This window comes from Anabrus simplex, chromosome 1 (assembly GCF_040414725.1).
Source record: "Anabrus simplex isolate iqAnaSimp1 chromosome 1, ASM4041472v1, whole genome shotgun sequence".
NCBI classification, from domain to species: Eukaryota; Metazoa; Arthropoda; class Insecta; order Orthoptera; family Tettigoniidae; genus Anabrus; species Anabrus simplex.
The window spans coordinates 1,498,100,678-1,498,119,632 of NC_090265.1; the positions used below are offsets into that span (position 1 = coordinate 1,498,100,678).

The following is an 18,955-nucleotide window of genomic DNA, read 5'->3' on the forward strand; positions in this document are numbered from 1 at the left end:
AGAGTCCCTACTGCATAATCATTAAGCCACCCTTGGGGTGACTGCGAAGATCTTTGAGCCCAGCAGCATACTTTTACCTCATGTATTCCCCTGTCTGCTGCGGTTTGTTTATGTTACAGTGGCTGCAGTGACCAGCTTCTCTTGATGGAAACCTGAAGTGCCAAGTTGGGAGGCAAACTCTGTGCCTTGGGCGCTACCATACCGCACCACGATCCTGTGACGAACGTCCTAGTGGAGGCAGTCGGACTGGACGGTGTCTCACCCATTTGCTTATCTACTGGAAGATACCATTGGACTGCAATTACATAGCTACCTGGGTTGAACTAAAGTTGAATGGAGGCTGGCGGCAAACGGCCGTGTCGGCAGCCGCATCATCAGCGAGAACCTGTGGCCTAGCTGTGCTGTGACTGGTGTGGAAAGGTGGTGCAAAATACTTAGTCCATAACTTGCCTAATAGGAGGCTTTGAACGCTGTTTAGCAACAAAGTGAGAAGTTTCTGGATGACTAACATTTGGCAGAAGGAAAGCGTGTACATCCTTTGGTGGACAGAGTACAAATTGTCTAAACAACTGTGAAAGGGTCAGAAGGTGTTTTGAAGTGTAGTATGACTATCCATGTGGATTTTATGTGATATTTATAGGTGGATCTATGAACACCTTCATTATTTTTGAAAATTATGTGACAGTTTGTTTTGATTGTTTAGAAGTCAATCATGATTGTTAGGGTCATGTATTGTGTATACTGTGTGAGAACGTTTTATCGCTTTCTCCCCAGTAAAATTATGTTAATGATCGAGTGTGGCTCGACTTTCGGGGGGAGGAAGATGTCACGGGTGAACAATGTAGTGGAAGTGGAAAATGTTTATTGAAGACTTTATTTGTAAAGTGTGGTAATATGTTTTATTTGTAACGACCTAACCTGTACAGTGTAATATTTGTAACATATGTATTTGTAAATAGTAGATTTCAGTTCTGTACTTACTGGAAGTATCTAGAAAATTGTTACATGAATTTTTGAACAGGGTGTGTTGCCTTTTGTTGGTTATGTGTTCTAGAAGGCACATACTAACTATTCTGAAAATGGAAGATTTGCGAACGTGCATATTCGAGAAAATTATTTAAAGTTCGCGACTGTAGTAGGAATTGTGATTGGTGAACCTAGGAGGGGATAGGCGGACTCATGCATTCTGATTGGCTACTCCAAGGCCATGGTTTACCCTTATATAGAGTGCAAGGCAGCATTTCGTCATCTTGTCTTGGCTTGGTCTGCCTTAGTCTGTCTTGGTCTGTCTGAAGTTTTACGTCGTGTGCGACGCCTCGCTACCGGGATGGGCCACCTTTGGGTAAGCACTCTTGCATTCCGTTCTGGCTAAAATTTCCGTAATGTTCGGTTGCTATTTCGTATAGGAGTCTGCCCTAGCCTAACCTAGATTCGCCAAATTAATTATTTATGACGCCTTAGCTTTTCAGCTGGGCTTGCCTGTTTGTTTTCAAGGCATTCCCTTTTCTTGTTTCACTAAATATGTAGACTGTAGTTTAATATATTTACCTTGCGGTTTGCCTCTGGTGTTCAGTGTCACTTGATGTATGCTAGAGTTTTGGAGAGTACGTTTACTTCACTGTAAATTGCATTGTACAACTGGATTTGTAACTAGATGTATAGTTGGTTTGAAATTTTGAACTTGTACGAAGGTATTATCGAAGAACCTGTAAGTTATGCGTATCACAGAGAATATAGTTTGTAAGTTGCAAGTTGGCGGATTTTGTTCGGAATGTATTTGTAAAATCCAGTTTAAATAATATTTTTCAAATTTAAGGATCACGGCTGCTTATTTCGGAATCTGCAATCTAAGCCATGTCCATGCCCTCGGTAGGTTCTAGCTCCTTCCACCTTCCTGGTTTATTATCCACTAGTTGGCCCTACTGATATATTTACGTACGTTGTTGTCTGCGGAGATCCGCGTAGTTCCAACTGATGTTCAACTGTGTGTGAAGTTTTTTTTGGTACTACGTAATGGCACTTACCTTCGTTTACTGTGTTTAATGTTTTGTTTCATGTAAGCACTCTAGTAAAGGTTACAGTGTGTGTAAACCTCACGAAAAGATAAGTATAGCAAAGCTGAAATGGTTTGGACACTAGATGAGAATGCCAAGGGAGAGAATACCAAAGAGAACATTCAAGGATACAGACTGCAAAGAGGTCTAGGGGACGGCCTAGAGTGAGATGGAGGAGCTCTCTTGTGGACTGTATTGCACATAGAAGAGTTGATAGCAATAAAGTACTAGAAGAGGAGTGGTGGAAAGATCGAGTAAGGTGGAGGGCTTTGGTACACTACCCTACCCAGAGAGAATCTGGAAAAGGGAATGGAGGAGGAGGAAGAAAAAGAAGAAGAAAGATTTTAATTACTCCTTGGAAATGATAAGATAAAGGTACATGTCAGGCCTACATGTTACCTTTAAACAATTTGTTTATATATAAAGTGCCATCAATGTAATTGTTTTATCCATAAATAATTGAAAAAAGGGAAGTGGAGAGAGTAGGTATGGTGGAGGCTGGAATTTCATTTTTTGTTCCTTGAAAACACCTGCTGTTCGATGAATTAACTTGTCACTCAGTTTTCATGAGTCAGGGAAATTTTTCTTAGTAGGTCAGGGAAACTTGCGAGAACATTTCTGTGGACACTGTGATGAACAAAATTCTAGCACCTCAGCATCTCTGAAAATTGTAAATGTAGTTAGTAGGATGTAAAACCAATATGATTATTAATAATTAATATTACTTTGTTTTTTGAATTGATCCTCTATGGACTGCATGTTAACATCCAATCTACCGGGTGAGTTGGCCGTGCGTGTAGAGGCGCGCGGCTGTGAGCTTGCATCCGGGAGATAGTAGGTTCGAATCCCACTATCGGCAGCCCTGAAAATGGTTTTCCGTGGTTTCCCATTTTCACACCAGGCAAATGCTGGGGCTGTACCTTAATTAAGGCCACGGCCGCTTCCTTCCAACTCCTAGGCCTTTCCTATCCCATCGTCGCCATAAGACCTATCTGTGTCGGTGCGACGTAAAGCCCCTAGCAAAAAAAAAACAACATCCAATCTCATTTTGTGTGCATGCGTGCCACTATCTCTTGAGTCCATCGATCAGTGCTTTCTTCCGCTCCTCTGCTGTTGAAGGGCCTCTCAATCTTGTGGTTCTCTCTCCACCATAAAACTCTGATAGCTTTTCATTATTATTATTATTATTATTATTGTCACCATTGAGAAATATATTCTGATGATTCCCAGCAATTGTTTTAATCATACTTCAGACCTGCATTTTATCAAAACATTAATGATTTATTAAGACATTCTATTTTTAGTTTACTTTTCTTTTTAAAATATATGCCTAGGTAAGGATTCTTACCAAGGAATTCAGGAAAGCCAAGATGAGGATCACACATAGTTGGGCCAAACTGCATACTCCCAAGAATTCTGTGCACAAATTCAGTATGTATCTTTTCAGGCTTATTCAGCGACGTTTTAAGCAGACCATAGTAAGTGCACGTTTTGGTGGCCCAACCGAAGCTACTAAAAGATTGTTGGCACAACTACCTATCAGTGCCCAGTCATATAGCAGCTCTCCATATCTTGATTTAGCACTCTTCAGCTATGACGATAAATGGGTTTCAGTGATGGAAAGACCTAAGGCCTGTGGTGAACACCCTATCAGGTATGATATTTTTTTTTTCTTTTTCCCATTGTCATTTACTGTTGAGAATCTAAACATGCTATTCCCTATCCATACTAGATGTCTCCTCTCAAAACCTCTCTGAAGTATTTATAAAGGTATGGTGATGATTTGACATTGTATGTGTATGCATTAAAATATCCTTAATACTTTTTTAAAATGTGCGCTTATATGGTTCATACATGTACTCACTTTAAAATATCTCTCATAATTTGTTCTGTTGGTTGTACACCCTTGTCAAAACCCAGAATGAGCCAAAGTAGCTCGAGCATCTCCAGAAAAATCTGGGACAAATTTAAAGAAGAGTTGTAATTGTAATTTTTGTACAGAACGTTGATTTTTTCCCAGATGTTCTTGAGGAAGTTCATGACTCTTTTCAGTTAATATTAGTTTTTATGTTGAGAATGAACTTTCAACATTTGCAGATTAGGCCATATTTGAAAGCAACAACATACTCTGGAAGAATCTCTTTTAACTATTGCACTGTTATCTATAAAATATTTGCTTGCTGAACACAAGGTATTAAAATCATCAGTACATATAGTCCATTAAATGCTTTGGCCTGACAAGATGACTGCTGCCCAAACAGATGGTCTTCAAGATATTGGAGCCCCAAGTTGTCAGTGTGACCACATCGTCGGCTATATTGCTTGACTTTGGTGACCAAGTCTACTGCCTCTCTTATTAGATAGCTCTTTGGTCACTCTTACGAAACTGAGTGAACCGAGCTGTAGCATTCAGTCCAGTATTCAAATCCTAGGACTAGTTGGGAATTGAACCCAGGGCCTCTGAGTAACTGGTAGGCACGTGACCACTACATTATGGGGCTGGTACCCCAAGGTACATAGTTGGATCAAAAGGTTAGTAACACTAACGCGCCACAGCCGCGCGCTGTGTGTCGCAAACGTGGACACAGCGGAGAAAGGGACAGACACTGCCCACACGTCTGTTAGGCAGGTCGCTGTGGTGTCTCGTCTAGTATTGTGTGAATAGCGGCCAAATGCAATTGCGCGTCAACTGGACGTTCACTCCAAATATGAGGTGCGTGCGACAATCCGATTCCTATGGGCCAAAAGGAAGAATTGCACAGACATTCATCGTGAAATTAGTGCTGTGTAGGGGAGCGGGCCATTTCCCGGCAAGGTGTCGTAAAGTGGTGTCGGCAATTCGAAGCCGGACGCAGGGATATCACGGACAACCATCGTGAAGGCAGGCCCGCAACGTCCAGGACCCGTGCAAAGCTCAACGCTGTGAATGCGATCATTAGACAGAACTGGCGCATCAAACTGAGAGAAATCGCGACACACCTGAACATGTCGTATGGCAGTGTGTTCGCCATTGTTCACGAGGAACTTGGATATCGTAAGCTGTGTCAAAGATGAGTCCCACGTCTTTTCACCGATGAGCACAAGGGACACTTCCAGTCCTCCCTGGCATTTTTGCAACGCTATGCCACAGGCGGCAACAGGTTTCTGCGGCGAATCGTCACAGGCGACAAAACGTGGGTCCACCAATTCACCCCCGAAACGAACCGAACATCAATGGAATGGGTGCACCCCTCATCACCACAACAAAAGAAGGCCAAGGTTCAACCTTCAGCCGGTAAGGTTATGGCGACATTGTTCTTTGACACGGAGGGTTTGCTGCACGTGGAATTCATGCTGAAAGGAATGACGATCAACGCGGCATCTTATTGTCAAACGTTGCAGCGGTTGCGTAAAGCGATTAAAGAGGAGCGCCGGTGTGATTTTGTTGCACTATAACGCAACACCTCACAAGGCCCGCCAAACGAGAGAACTGCTGCAGCGTTTCAAGTGGGAGGTCTGGCAACATGCAACCTACAGTCCTGACCTAGCGCCATGTGACTTTCATCTGTTCGGTAAGCTCAAAACGGAGCTCGGTGGTCGATATTTCCAGACTGATCAGGAGGTGAAGGCCGCTGTCTCCGAGTGGTTGCAGAACGCTGGAGGAAATTTCTATGCATCCGGCATCGACAAGTTGGTTGTGCGTTCGCAGAAATGTTTGGAGTCTCTTGGAAACTATATGGAAAAGTGACGTTACAGTGTACCGTATTTCACGGCATAATCGTCGCCACCGCGTAATCGTCGCATCCTTTATTTTCAATACAAAAATCGGACTTTAAACCTTTAATTACATAATCGTCACACGTCCAAATTTTGTTCACTAATCTGGTTAAAAGGTAAATGGAACTGCAACGTAAGTTGCGCATGAATGCACAATTTAAATACGTGTATGGTTTATGGGCAATTTGGCAACACAGTCACGTTTGCGACATGTTGCACAACGTATAAATAAATAATACCGGTATATGTACGACGCATGGCTTACCAGTAGACTATCGGCAGTTTGACAACGTGGTCGCGAGACAGTGTACTATTTATTCACCACCTACATATTATGCTTACCGGTAGGCTATCGGCAGTTTGACAACGTGGTCGCGAGACAGTGTACTATTTATTCACCACCTACATATTATGAGTTCCCATTTGAAATACGTAAGGCTGTAAGTTATCGCTTATCGGCAACGTCGCCAGGAAATACCGGCTAGGTAGGTTGAATGGACCTCGAACCAGCCCTCAGGTACAGGTAAAATTCCCTGACCCGGCCGTGAATTGAACCAGAGGCCTCCGTGTAAGAGGCAAGCACGCTACCCCTACACCATGGGGCCGGCTCCTGTGTTATTGCGCACGAAGTGAAATCCAAGACGATAACGCAGATTTCCACAGAATTATTCAGCCGAATTATTTACGATGTCTCAGTTGTCATCGCTAGACTCTTATCTTACTACTACGTCATAAGTGTCCGGGCATGGGATGAAAACTTTTATCCAAGCAGTCAAGATAATTATTATCCAATGCTATTAAAGTTTTATTTTATAAACTCGTCAGTAATGTAATGTAAAATCATCAATAACTGGGAAGAAATATTAACCTAATTACCGTATGTTTAAAAGAAATTGAAAAAAATGAATGTTTGTTACTGACGTCTCGGAATACAGTCAACTATACAGTAGATCTACACCGCGCTAGCTAGAGCTCCGGTTTGCGAGCTTTGCGCAAGCGCAGTAGTGTGTCGCAACCAACGAGCTAAACTGATAAATTGTTGCATGCTTCCTTGCTGCCTAACAGTATTCGCTGCTCTGGAATGGACAGATCACAGATGCATTTATTTGTTTCAGATTTGCGTGATTACTGTAGACATGTGTGCGTGAGAATTTAAGTTTTTAATTTGTGTTTTGGGTGTTTGCAGAAATAATTTGTTTTAATAGTGAACAATTACGGAAAGTCATTTATATCGCAAAACATTAACGTGTGAAGCATTTATAAGCGATTATGGGTAAATATAGAAACTATTCTGCGGGCTTCAAGCTAAGCGTAATTGCCTTCGCTGAACAGCACGGGAACAGAGCTGCAGAAAGAAAATTTTCTGTGAGTGAAAAGTTGGTGCATGACTGGCGGAAAGTAAAAAGCAAGCTAAGAAGCACAAACCCTTCTAGACGCGCGTTTAGAGGTCCTAAAACAGGGAAGTTTCCTATAATTGACGAAGAAGTGTTTAGGTACGTCAGTGAAATACGTAACAATGGCTGCAGTGCATCATATGAAATGTTACAAATTAAGGGACAGGAGGTAGCGCGCAAACACAACATACCGGTAACTCGGTTTAAGGCGACTTGTGGGTGGATTAAGGGGTTCATGCGACGACACAATCTGTCAGTGCGAAGGAGAACAACACTAAGCCAAAAGTTGCCTGCTGATTACACGGACAAGATTGTAAATTTTCACCGATTTGTCATACGTTTGCGCAAGGAAACTTCGTACTTGCTTTCTCAAATCGGTAATGCCGATCAGACTCCAATCTTTTTTGATATGCCTCGCAACAGCACTACTGCGCTAAAAGGATCACGCAGTGTATTAATGAAAACCAGCGGTAGTGAGAAGTTGCGATGCACGGCAATGCTAGCTATTACAGCTTACGGGAGAAAGTTGCCGCCTTACATCATTTTCAAGAGGAAAACGATGCCTAAGAATATACAGTTTCCCCGTGGAATTCATGTACGAGTGCAACCAAAGGGTTGGATGGACGTAGAACTCATGCTGGACTGGGTTAAAACTGTGTGGAATAGAAGACCTGATGCACTACTAAAACAACCAGCTCTGCTTGTTTTAGATAGTTTCCAAGATCACCTCGTGAACGAAGTGAAGCAAATTCTCACTACAAATAAGACACGACAGATAGTCATTCCTGGTGGCCTAACATCTGCTTTGCAGCCACTAGACGTATGTGTTAATAAACCCTTTAAAGACCACTTACGTCGATTTTACGAGTGGATGATGAGCGGCGATCAGCAATTGACGCCCGCCGGAAATATCAGGCGTCCACCCTTGGACTTGTTATGCTCGTGGGTGAAGAAGAGTTGGGATCTTATACCACCTGAACTAGTCTCCAAGAGCTTCAAAAGGACTGGGATTTCGAATGCACTAGACGGTTCCGAAGATGACGCAGTGTGGCAGGGAGACGAAGAATCTGATACTGGTATTAACAGAGGCGAGGACGGCGCATCAGATAGCGAAACCTGCGATAGCGACACCGAAGATTTGGAATAAATTGCGTACCGGTAAGTCCGCATTTCACAACAAAGCGATAAGTTTTTGCAAGTGTAATATTTTAACTTTAATACTCAAATTAATGACAAATTAACTTAATACGTTCATTTTTATTTTCAGGTTGGAAAAACGTTCGCCGAATTGTTGCGAAAAATTGTGAATTTTGTTTTAGACTATTTTAATTATTTTGATGTATAAACACGAGTATTACGTGCATCTTAAATTTGTATCAAATACAATTTAGTTATAAATACATTTTTTGAGTAATACAAATACTGGTATTAAATATTCATCGTATAATGGTCGCACCCTACAATTTTTTTTCGAAAATTTTGGTATAAAAAGTGCGACGATTATGCCGTGAAATACGGTATGTCGTTATGGTCGTGTTGCTGTTGTATAGGTGGTGTAATAAATGGCCATAACTGGGAAGTGCAACTTATTTTCTGATCTGCCCTCGTATTAAAAGCAGGAAATACTTGTTTTTGTCAGTTTTTCACAATAAAGGTTACAGTGCTCTTCCTGTAGAATCGACATAATTGAGGGCTCAGATTGACAAGGTTCCATTCGACATTTCATGAATTTTACGGGAGAATATTTTTAGATTGCCTGCTAATAACTTTACATTTATGAAGGGACTCTTCAGTAGTAAGGTTTGACTATTTGATGACTATTGTTTCTTTTATCAGTTTCAGTAAAAATAAGAACTTAGAAGACATATTGTACCAGGAAAAGTTTTTGGGGAAAGGGCATGAGTAGGACCTCAGGGAGTGGAACTTGGTTTTGGAGCCGATACAGAGTAGGATAGACTCGCAGAGAGAATAATAGATGGTTAATTTTTTTTTTTTTTTAACAATTTATTAATTCTTCACCCTGCAATATTATTATTGGACTCAAATCTGGCATTGAAATTAAAAGTTTGAACGTAATCTTCCTGAATTGTGTTCATGAAAATTAAATGAATATCACTGATTCCAAAGTCTTTCATATGTGAGAAGACGAGGTATTAGATTTCCACCTAAAGTCTTTCTAAATATGAGCACACACTTGTAATTGCAAATTGACATGAGAAATTAAATTTCTGTTACAAGTTTTCGGTTTTTCAGTTTGTAAACCTTCATGTATAGCACACTTGAAAAGCCTAAAGTCTTTCTATGAGATATGAAAATTAAATTTGAAAATTAAATTAATCACTTCTGAGAAACTATGAGAACTCTGAAATATTTGTTCACACGTGGCACTGAAGTTTCCACTGTTCAAAATTAATAAGAAAATTTTAGTCAGTTTGTTACTACTCACTTGGTGAAAGAAATGTTGCTACAAATGTTGAAGGATGGACATCTGGAATGTTCCGTGGAGAATCAGGGACAGCGATGTTCCCTTAACACACCATGTTGACGTCCCCCGATGAGGTGATGACGGCTGGAACTGGATCGTGTAGAATTGCAGCTCGTTAAGGTGATTTTTCGCACACGAAAAATTCACTTAGTGCGAGTAGTTATCACTGACACTGTCATTTACTGTTGAACACAGTTTATGGCGTAATTGAACTTTAAGACGTTAAATGAATAATCACAGTCCTTCCTGTATGAAATACTATTTAAAGTTGTTACTGAAACGTCCATAATTACACAGTTCACACTTGAAAAAGGCAAATCATAGTCTATAATCACAGTCTTTGAACACGGTCATTAAGTCACTAAGGATTATTTTCTGATTATCTTGTTATTATAACGTCATATTACCTCAGAAAAAGTTCTTAGTATTCACCCAGATTACCACTGTAAGTCGTATACTAATATGGCGTGAATAAAGAAATACAGTTCAATACTCGAAAAGAAATGAGTCCTGATAATTCTACACATTAGTTTCTGTAGAAGTTCAATATCATGTGAAGTAAACTAAGTCTACACGTAATGATATATTCTGTGAACGTTAAATATGTGATATTTGCACTTCAATAAGTTCACTCGTATTATATTCTCAAATGTCTTTAGAATTAGACTGTAGTCGCGACGCGATGTACTAAATACAGTGCGACGTCTTTTATAATTTTGTCGGCGATATAACTTCGTGTTCCGGAAACGCAACGGCAAGTACTTTCACCGTGACTGCGCGGACATATTGTACGAGGGTCGGTCTCTCCTCTGTCTCACTCACACACATCTGTGTACTCGTCCTTGTACTGCGCTGCTCTGCTTGTTAGCCTTGACATATATATGCCGGCGCTGGGAGGGGTGGTTTCTCTTGGCCATGTGACCGTGAGTGTATAATTTTCTTAGACTTTAAATTATTATAAATCAACAACCATGGGACGGATTAATTCGAAATTCACAGGGATTAACTTTTATGACGTCCGCTACAATTCAGCGTTTGTCCCGTTGAAATTGGTTAAGACGTTGAAAAGCTTGCGAAAAGAAAATTCTTTTCGAGAAATATCTCTAGGGGAGGTGAGCTTCGAGCGACAGGTGACGTCACTTGACTTCTCTTAGTGCACTCGTGAAGTCTGGCACCTGTTGGAACATTCCTTTATTTAAATGTTCGTACGTCGGACGGATATTTTATGCTGGAATAATGTTTCTTTCGATTGATATGAGCCAGGACGTAGGCTTTCCTGGTACATCTTCCCCTTGGTTTGACGAAAAGAAAATACGGAGGATTTTCTTTTCCAGGCTTTACTCTTCCTGTGGTACATATTGTTTTAAATTGGCTGAGTTATAAATACCCTCAAAAGTGCCATCCATTTCATAAGCTCCGTTTCTCAATACAGCGCGGACACGGTAAGAACCTACAAATAGTGGACAGAACTTAGCGTAAATCCTTCTCTCAGGGTTTGAAGTAGTTGGTCTGTGTATTAAAATAAGGTCTCCAGGATTTAATGGTCTTCTGAACTTCCTATTACGCTGGCGTTGTTCTCTGATGGCAGCTGCATGTCTTAGCCTGGTCAGCGCGTCGTTGACCTTAACTTGCTGCGGCACGATCACATCTGGTAGAGCTGGTAGACTTCTGTCCCAAGGTCGCTCAGGTTTTATCCCATGATGCAGGCTGAGAGGAATGTCATTAGTGGATTCATGCACAATAGAGTTTACAATCTTTTGCATTACTGGCAATATCTCGATCCACTTCCAGTGATGTTCGCTACAATAAATTTGGCAGAATTTAGCGAGTTCTCTCATTATCCTTTCAGCAGGGTTAGCTTCCGGGTGCCTAATAGAATTCATGATATGACGGATGTTAAGTTCTTCTAAGGCCTGTTGGAATTCTATGGAAGTGAATTGCATTCCGTGATCCGTTAGTAAGTATTCAGGCTTTCCCGTCTCAGGAATGATGTTCTTTTTCAGCCTCCTTAAGATGTTACCGGCATTAACTTTCTGAATAAGCAACAGCATAGTATACTTGGAAAAGACATCCACAACAACAATGACATGTCTGTTCCCCCTGCCATTATTTCTCCGGGCTTTTCCGGGATCAGCGGTTTAGGAAATTCCTTAAGTAGGTAATTATTTGGTTTGATCCGCTGGCATAAATCACAAGACCGCAAAATTCTCCTAGTGTCTCGCCTAGGATATTCCCGTGTAAACCTTTCCTTAATAAGGTTGAGAACTTTATCCGTACCGGCATGACCTGAAATTGAGTGGCAATGCCATATGATAGCCTTCCTGATTTTGACAGGTGCATAAATCCTGCATTGCGTCTTGGCTAAGTCAATGTATTTCATAATAATCCCATCCCGTAAACAGAAGTTTGAAGAAAGTCGTTGGAGACGTGGGAATTCATCATCATCGGCGGGAATCGAACCTGATAAAAATCAAATTAATTCCCTACAATTGGTGTCTCTTCGTTGCATCTGGGCAAGGTAGCGCAGTTTGCGAAGACATTCTTCGTCATCATCATTCATGATGTTAACCTCGTGAACTTCGATAACTTCAGCAGGGTTGCGGCTGAGGGCATCTGCTAAGGCATTCTTTCAACCAGGCCTGTGTAGTACTGTGAGGTCGAATTGCTGAATGAAAAGAGCCCATCGGGAAACTCTTTCATTCGTCATGTCAGATGACAGTATGAATGTCAGAGCTTTATGGTCTGTGTAAATCGTAATGGGATAGCCGTAGATGATTTTCTTCCAATACTGGAAAGAAAAAACAACAGCCAGAGCTTCAAGTTCAGTTATGGTATAGGACTTTTCGTGAGGTCGTAGTTTTCTACTTAGAAACGAGATGTAAAGTCTGTGATCGGGATCTTCAGGTCTCACTTGATACAGCACTGCGCCTATTCCTACAGAGCTGGCATCACACTCTATGAAGAATGGAAGAGAAAAATCCGGATAAACTAGTTTAACAGAGTTTTTCAACATGTCCTTGGTGGCAAGGAAAGCTCGTTCACATTCCTCAGTCCACTTCCATCTATTATTCTTAAGTAGTAGTTGCTGAAGAGGAGCTACCATCTCAGTATAATCTGGACAGTGTTGAGAAAAGAACTGACAAAATCCTAGGAACTGTCTCACGTTTTTAATGCGCTGAGGTCTAGGAATGTCAATGATACTCTTAATCTTGGCAGGGTTAGGTTGAATTCCATCACCACTAATTACATGTCCTAAGAATAATACTGATGTTTGGAAAAGCTGACTTTCCTGGGCATTTATCTTGAAATTCTTCTTCTCCAATTCCTGTAGGACCAGATTGACATCTCTCACGTGCTCTTCGAAAGTTCTCGAGGCAATCAAAATATCGTCAACATAAATCGTAGTTATGTCCTTTACGTCATCTGATAAGTGTTTTTCCAGGGCTCTGATCAGAACAGCTCCTGAGTTCTTAATGCCAAAGGGCATTTTGTTGAAAACATAGGTCCTATTTTCAAATAAGAAGCCTGTGAAAAGTCTACTTTCAGCATCCAATTTTATATGATAATATGAAGTTCCGTCAAGGCAACTAAAGAAATTCATGCCGTGGAATCTTCTGATGATATCCTTAAGTAATGGAGGACGGTCATATTCTAAGGTCAGTCGGTCATTTAGGACCCTCGCATCAAGGCAAATCCTGATACCGCCGTTAGGCTTACGCACTATGGCCAATGGATTCAGGTACTTAGTTACGCAAGGCGAAATTATCCCATCATCTGTCATTTTATGAATTAAGTCACGAACTTCTTCTCGATATTTCTCGGGGACAGGATATGGTTTCTTCTGATAAGGTGACAAGTCATTTACATCAAGATGATATTCATAGCCAGCTATCTATCCAGGCTTGTCATCGAACACACATGCAAATTTTTGTAGAATATCATTTTTAGCCTCCTCCAATTTTAATTTAATTTCCGAGTCTTCAACCGCACTGGCTATTGACATTATATAATCCAGACCTATGATTGAGTTCTCATTGAATAGGGACTCTGCATCGTCCTCACTTTGGTCACCCTTTTGACATTCTGCTACGGCTGGTGCAACCTCGCTTACAGCTGGCTTAATAATGTCACCACCGGCTTCTTCGAAACGGGCTCCATTCTTTTGAACTTCCAGGTCGCTTCATCCTACCAGCTGTAGTCCTAAGGAATTATTCTTTAATCTTACGAGGATTGCGCCATAGTCAATGGTTCCTTTGTATTTGATCATAAAATCTGATCCAAGTATTAAGTTGAAGTTAAGACGTGATACTACCAAAAATATGTGTTTGAATGTCTGACTGTTAATTTCAAACTCTAAAAATGCCTGCGATTTACACTTAAAACAACTTTATCAGGAACTGTCCCTCTTACTTTGATCTGAGCTGCAGGCAATAACAAAACATTGTTCTGATTTTTAAGCGAGTCTACAAGCCTATCAGAAATTAAAGAAGCTTGCGCTCCAGAATCGATGAGCGCAATCACCTGTAGGTTGCCTGTACGTACTGTTATGACAGGTAATGAACGGGTAATGATTGGCCTTGGTGTTTGTGCGTCTTCGAATAGTAATTCGGAATCGTCAATGTGCCAGTAATCGATAACAGCAGTACAATAGTTTGAAATCTCGTCCTCATCGTGTTCTGTAGTCAATCTCCCTATTGTGAGATCGGCGTTTTTTTTTAATAGCGCCTGTTGATTCAGGATTAGGTGATCATTGTTCTCTTGGTCCGAATTGACGTTGGTATTCCAGGGACGTGGCTCCAAGCTCATCAGGATTACGATTTCTCTCCCTGACGTATTCCCGTGTATCCTTCCATCTACTTTAGAGTTCTCGTCGTCTGGACTCACGATTTCCTTCAGGAGTGCTTTCACGCTGTCTCCATGAATTCCTAGGTTGGTAAAGGTGTCTATCCTGATTCCTCTGACGTCTAAAATTCCGGAATCTGGTTGGGTTCGTAGGGCTTAATCTGCCTTCTTCACGTGTCCTGGGTTCCTCTCTCTGTTTTATTTCCGCAGAGTTCGTATTTATTTCTCGACTCCTGTTAGTTTTCGGACTAGATTGGATATTAGCCGTATCTAACCTGCGCAAAGTAGCGTCGAAATGTTCCAATGTTTTAATGTTGGCAGCGACCAGTATCTCTTGAACATGAGGCGGATATTGAAGTGTCAGGATCTGAATGAGTTCAATATCTGGCAAAGGTGGATCTAAAAACTGTAATTTTTTTAATTGCATTAAACAATAATCTGAACATCGGGAAGTATTGACTGAAGTATTGTATTTACTAGAGTAGAGTTGCATCTTGACGAGGTGTTGTCTTTCAGAATCCCAAAAGCGTTTGAGAAGTGCCTTTTTAAAGTCGTCATAGTTTTTAAAGTTGCTCTTAAAAGCTATGAACCATGACAAGGCTCGTCCTTCTAGAAGCTTGGATACTACTCTAAGTTTTCTATCGTCATCTACCCTATTCTCTTCCAGGTAATCGTCGACATTTAACAAAAATTCTCGAGCAGTATACTCGTCACGTCCTGAAAATTTGACTGGTTTGTCATCTGGTACTTTAATGAGGGTTGTTGTGCTGTGCACTTCCCTCGATGAACCAGGAATAGTGACGTCAGTTGTATGTTCTTTGAGTTTAATTTGATTCACTTCTTCAGACAAATTCTCAATTTTGGAATTAATTGAGGCGTCTAAATCTTTTATTTCATTTCTCAAGTCAGTTTGAATGACTTGTACGTCTTTACAGAAAGCAGCTATCTGGGTATGAGTGCTGTCTAGCTGTCCTGTAATACGCTTGTCGAGTTCTCCGTGTGTGCTTTTAATTAATCCTATCTCGCTTCGTAATTTGCCCACGTCGTTCTTTAATGCATCTCGCAGGTTTTCCTGCACCTGAGCTAGCTTTACTTGAGCTTGCGAGATGTTACCAAGGGATTCTTGAAATTCAGTTCGTAAATCTTTGAGTTCGGTGGAAAATGCTTGAACAGAAGGAAGAACATTTCTAAGATCTTTGCCTAAAGACTTGACGACCTCTGTCTTTATTTCTTCCTTGATAGACTCTTAAGTTTTCAACAAACTGATCCCTCATGTTTTTCAATGTGGCTTCGACTTGTGCACTAGAATCAGTAAGTTTCTTTTCGAGGCGAGTTCCAGCTTCACGGAATCGTTGCTCGATAAGGGCACTGGATTCAGTGAGCCTTTTATTAATGACTTTATCGGCCTCTGCAAACTTAGTGTCCAAGGTCCTGTCAATTTTAGAAGTTAAGTCTTTGTCGGCGATATAACTTCGTGTTCCGGAAACGCAACGGCAAGTACTTTCACCGTGACTGCGCGGACATACTGTACGAGGGTCGGTCTCTCCTCTGTCTCACTCACACACATCTGTGTACTCGTCCTTGTACTGCGCTGCTCTGCTTGTTAGCCTTGACACATATATGCTGGCGCTGGGAGGGGTAGTTTCTCTTGGCCATGTGACCGTGAGTGTATAATTTTCTTAGACTTTAAATTATTATAACTCAACAACCATGGGATGGATTAATTCGAAATTCACAGGGATTAATTTTTATGACGTCCGCTACGATTCAGCGTTTGTCCCGTTGAAATTGGTTAAGGCGTTGAAAAGCTTGCGAAAAGAAAATTCTTTTCGAGAAATATCTCTAGGGCTTCGAGCGTCAGGTGATGTCGCTTGACTTCGCCTAGTGCACTCGTGAAGTCTGGCACCTGCTGGAACATTCCTTTATTTAAATGTTCGTACGTCGGACGGATATTTTATGCTGGAATAACGTTTCTTTCGATTGATATGGGCCAGGACATAGGCTTTCCTGGTACAATATATAGTGGGAGACTGATGTAAAATAGAACTCCTTGTCAACAAAAGAACCTTGTCTTTCCAGATAATTCATAGTGTGGGATGAAATGAATGTGATTGTTACCACTAGAAGAAACGTGTTTATTATCATTAAAAATATTCGTTGCTATGTGCAAAGAAAATGACGATAGCTATGTTGCCAATTCGTACACCTAAAGAAAAAACAAAGCCCATGGTGCAACAGCCCCGAAGGGCCATGGCCTACTAAGCGACCGCTGCTGAGCCCGAAGGCCTACAGTTTATGAGGTGTTGTGTGGTCAGAATGACGAATCCTCTTGGCCGTTATTCTTAGCTTTCTAGACCGGCACTGCCATCTCACTGTCAGATAGCTTCTCAATTGTCACGTAGGCTGAGTAGACCTCAAACCAGCCCTCATATCCAGGTAAAAATCCCTGACCTGGCTGGGAATCAAACCCGGGGGTTCCGGGTAAGAAGCAGGCACGCTACCCCTACACTGCAGGTCCGGGTACACCTAAAGAAGGTAAAGCAATTAAATATCGATGTTGGCACTGACACCCTACAAATAATTATAACCATGAACATATCACTCACCAAAGGGCATCTGGATTTTAGAAGAAGATTTAAATTATTAAATAAATGCAACTTGAAATCTACATACAGAAGTAACATGATAATATAAATTTCTTTCTTTCTGTCCATAGAGAAGTAAAATAAAAAGGATTTAAAAAAATAATTTATAAGAAAACACTAGTTCACTCGAGTTATTCTTCTTCTCGGAGAATACTCAGTTTATGAATCGGTCTTTTCAACACACTAGAGTTGGATCATACTGTTGCTACACATACTCAGTTGTCATTGCCTGGATGAACTGCTTCAACTACTCCATATTTCCAGCGGAGTGGTGGTAAGTGTCATCTTTGATGAGAACCACAGTACCAGGGCATAGATTCGGAGAACTTCTGGTCCGTTTGTAACTCTCTTGCAAGGTGTTCAGGTACCCCTTCGTCCATCTCTGCCAGAAATGTTGCTTCAGCTGTTGTATGTATTGTCATCTGAAAATTATATTGATCGGTTTTGATTCAGTATCAAATTCAGGCGGGGATGTGAGGGGTTCTCCGATCAAAAAAAGAGCCGGTGTGAGATATGGAGGGTCCAACAAATCATTATTACTGTTGATTAGGGGTCTTGAATTACAGACATGCTTCGATTTGAGTAAATAAAGTGGTCAGCTCTTCAAAAGTAAGTGAATTTGTTCTCATTACCCAGCTATGGATTTTACGCCAGCGTCCCATAAGCCTCCGAAGTGGGGTGCTGATGGTGGAATGAAGTGCCATGTCAGTCTCAATGAAGCGGTAGCATTCACTAATTCTTGGCCATGATCATTGTTCATGAAGAGTCTTTGAATTTCTCTATTAGCTCCAAAAAAGTTGGTTGCATTGATCGCTGTATATCCTGAAGGGATATCCTCTTAAAGATGTGGAGCAATGTAGTGCTGCCAAGAAGGTGCTCATGGTAAACATGTTCCTTGTAGGCATTTCAACCTTCCATTAATAGTTAGTTCAGATTATGATATGTTAAATGGTGGAATCGCCTACAAGTCCCTAGCTAATTTTATGTCTCTGTATCAATTGAAATCTCTCAATAATGTTTTGAACGTTAATGATAGAACTCTTTTTACCAAGCTCGATAGCTGCAGTCGCTTAAGTGCGGCCAGTATCCAGTATTCGGGAGATAGTAGGTTCGAATCCCACTGTCGGCAGCCCTGAAAATGGTTTTCCGTGGTTTCCCATTTTCACACCAGGCAAATGCTGGGGCTGTACCTTAATTAAGGCCACGGCCACTTCCTTCCCACTCCTTGCCCTTCCCTGTCCCATCGTCGCCATAAGACCTATCTGTGTCAGTGCGACGTTAAGCAACTAGCAAAGATAGAACTCTTTATCTCGTTTTAACTGATGTAAGTGGTGTAACTGTGAGCAGAGAGCAGTATCCGTTAGTCCCAGAAGATGCACACCACCCTGCACTAACAATTGTTATAGAACCAAGAGGTGAACGTGATCGAATAAAGCAAATTCGTACTATAGCGTGTGATTTTCAGAAAGCAAATTTTCTTGGCATATATAACATGTTTCAAGAAACGGACTGGTCTGAGTTGGGAAAAATTGAAGATGTAGATGAAGCAGTAGAACATTTTTATGTGAAAGTAAATTCTGTATTTAAAGCTGCGGTCCCCAAAAGAGCATTTTTTTTTTTCTTTTTTTTTTTTTCGAGAACTAAATACCTGGTTTGGTTTACTTCAGACATAATCCATAATATTAAGTTGAAAGAATTGCATAGAAGATGTCGAAAATTTTCTGATCACAGTAAACATGTATATAAACAACTCAGAAAATATGTCAAAACCTTGATCAA

General features: G+C 41.0%; 1 protein-coding gene across 4 annotated transcripts in view; it reads left to right on the forward strand.

Annotated features, from left to right (window-relative positions):
* The window catches only part of abo (de-etiolated protein 1 abo), a 175,474-nt gene that overhangs the window by 67,370 nt on the left and 89,149 nt on the right, over nt 1-18,955 (forward strand). For all 4 annotated transcript variants that reach the window (XR_010858639.2, XM_067137988.2, XM_067137990.2 and 1 more), the window contains exon 3: nt 3,502-3,708. Coding sequence is in view for 3 of the 4 variants with exons in the window: in XM_067137988.2 (XP_066994089.2) it covers nt 3,502-3,708 (207 nt within the window). In the remaining variant the exon portion in view is untranslated. The remainder of the gene's footprint in view (nt 1-3,501; nt 3,709-18,955) is intronic.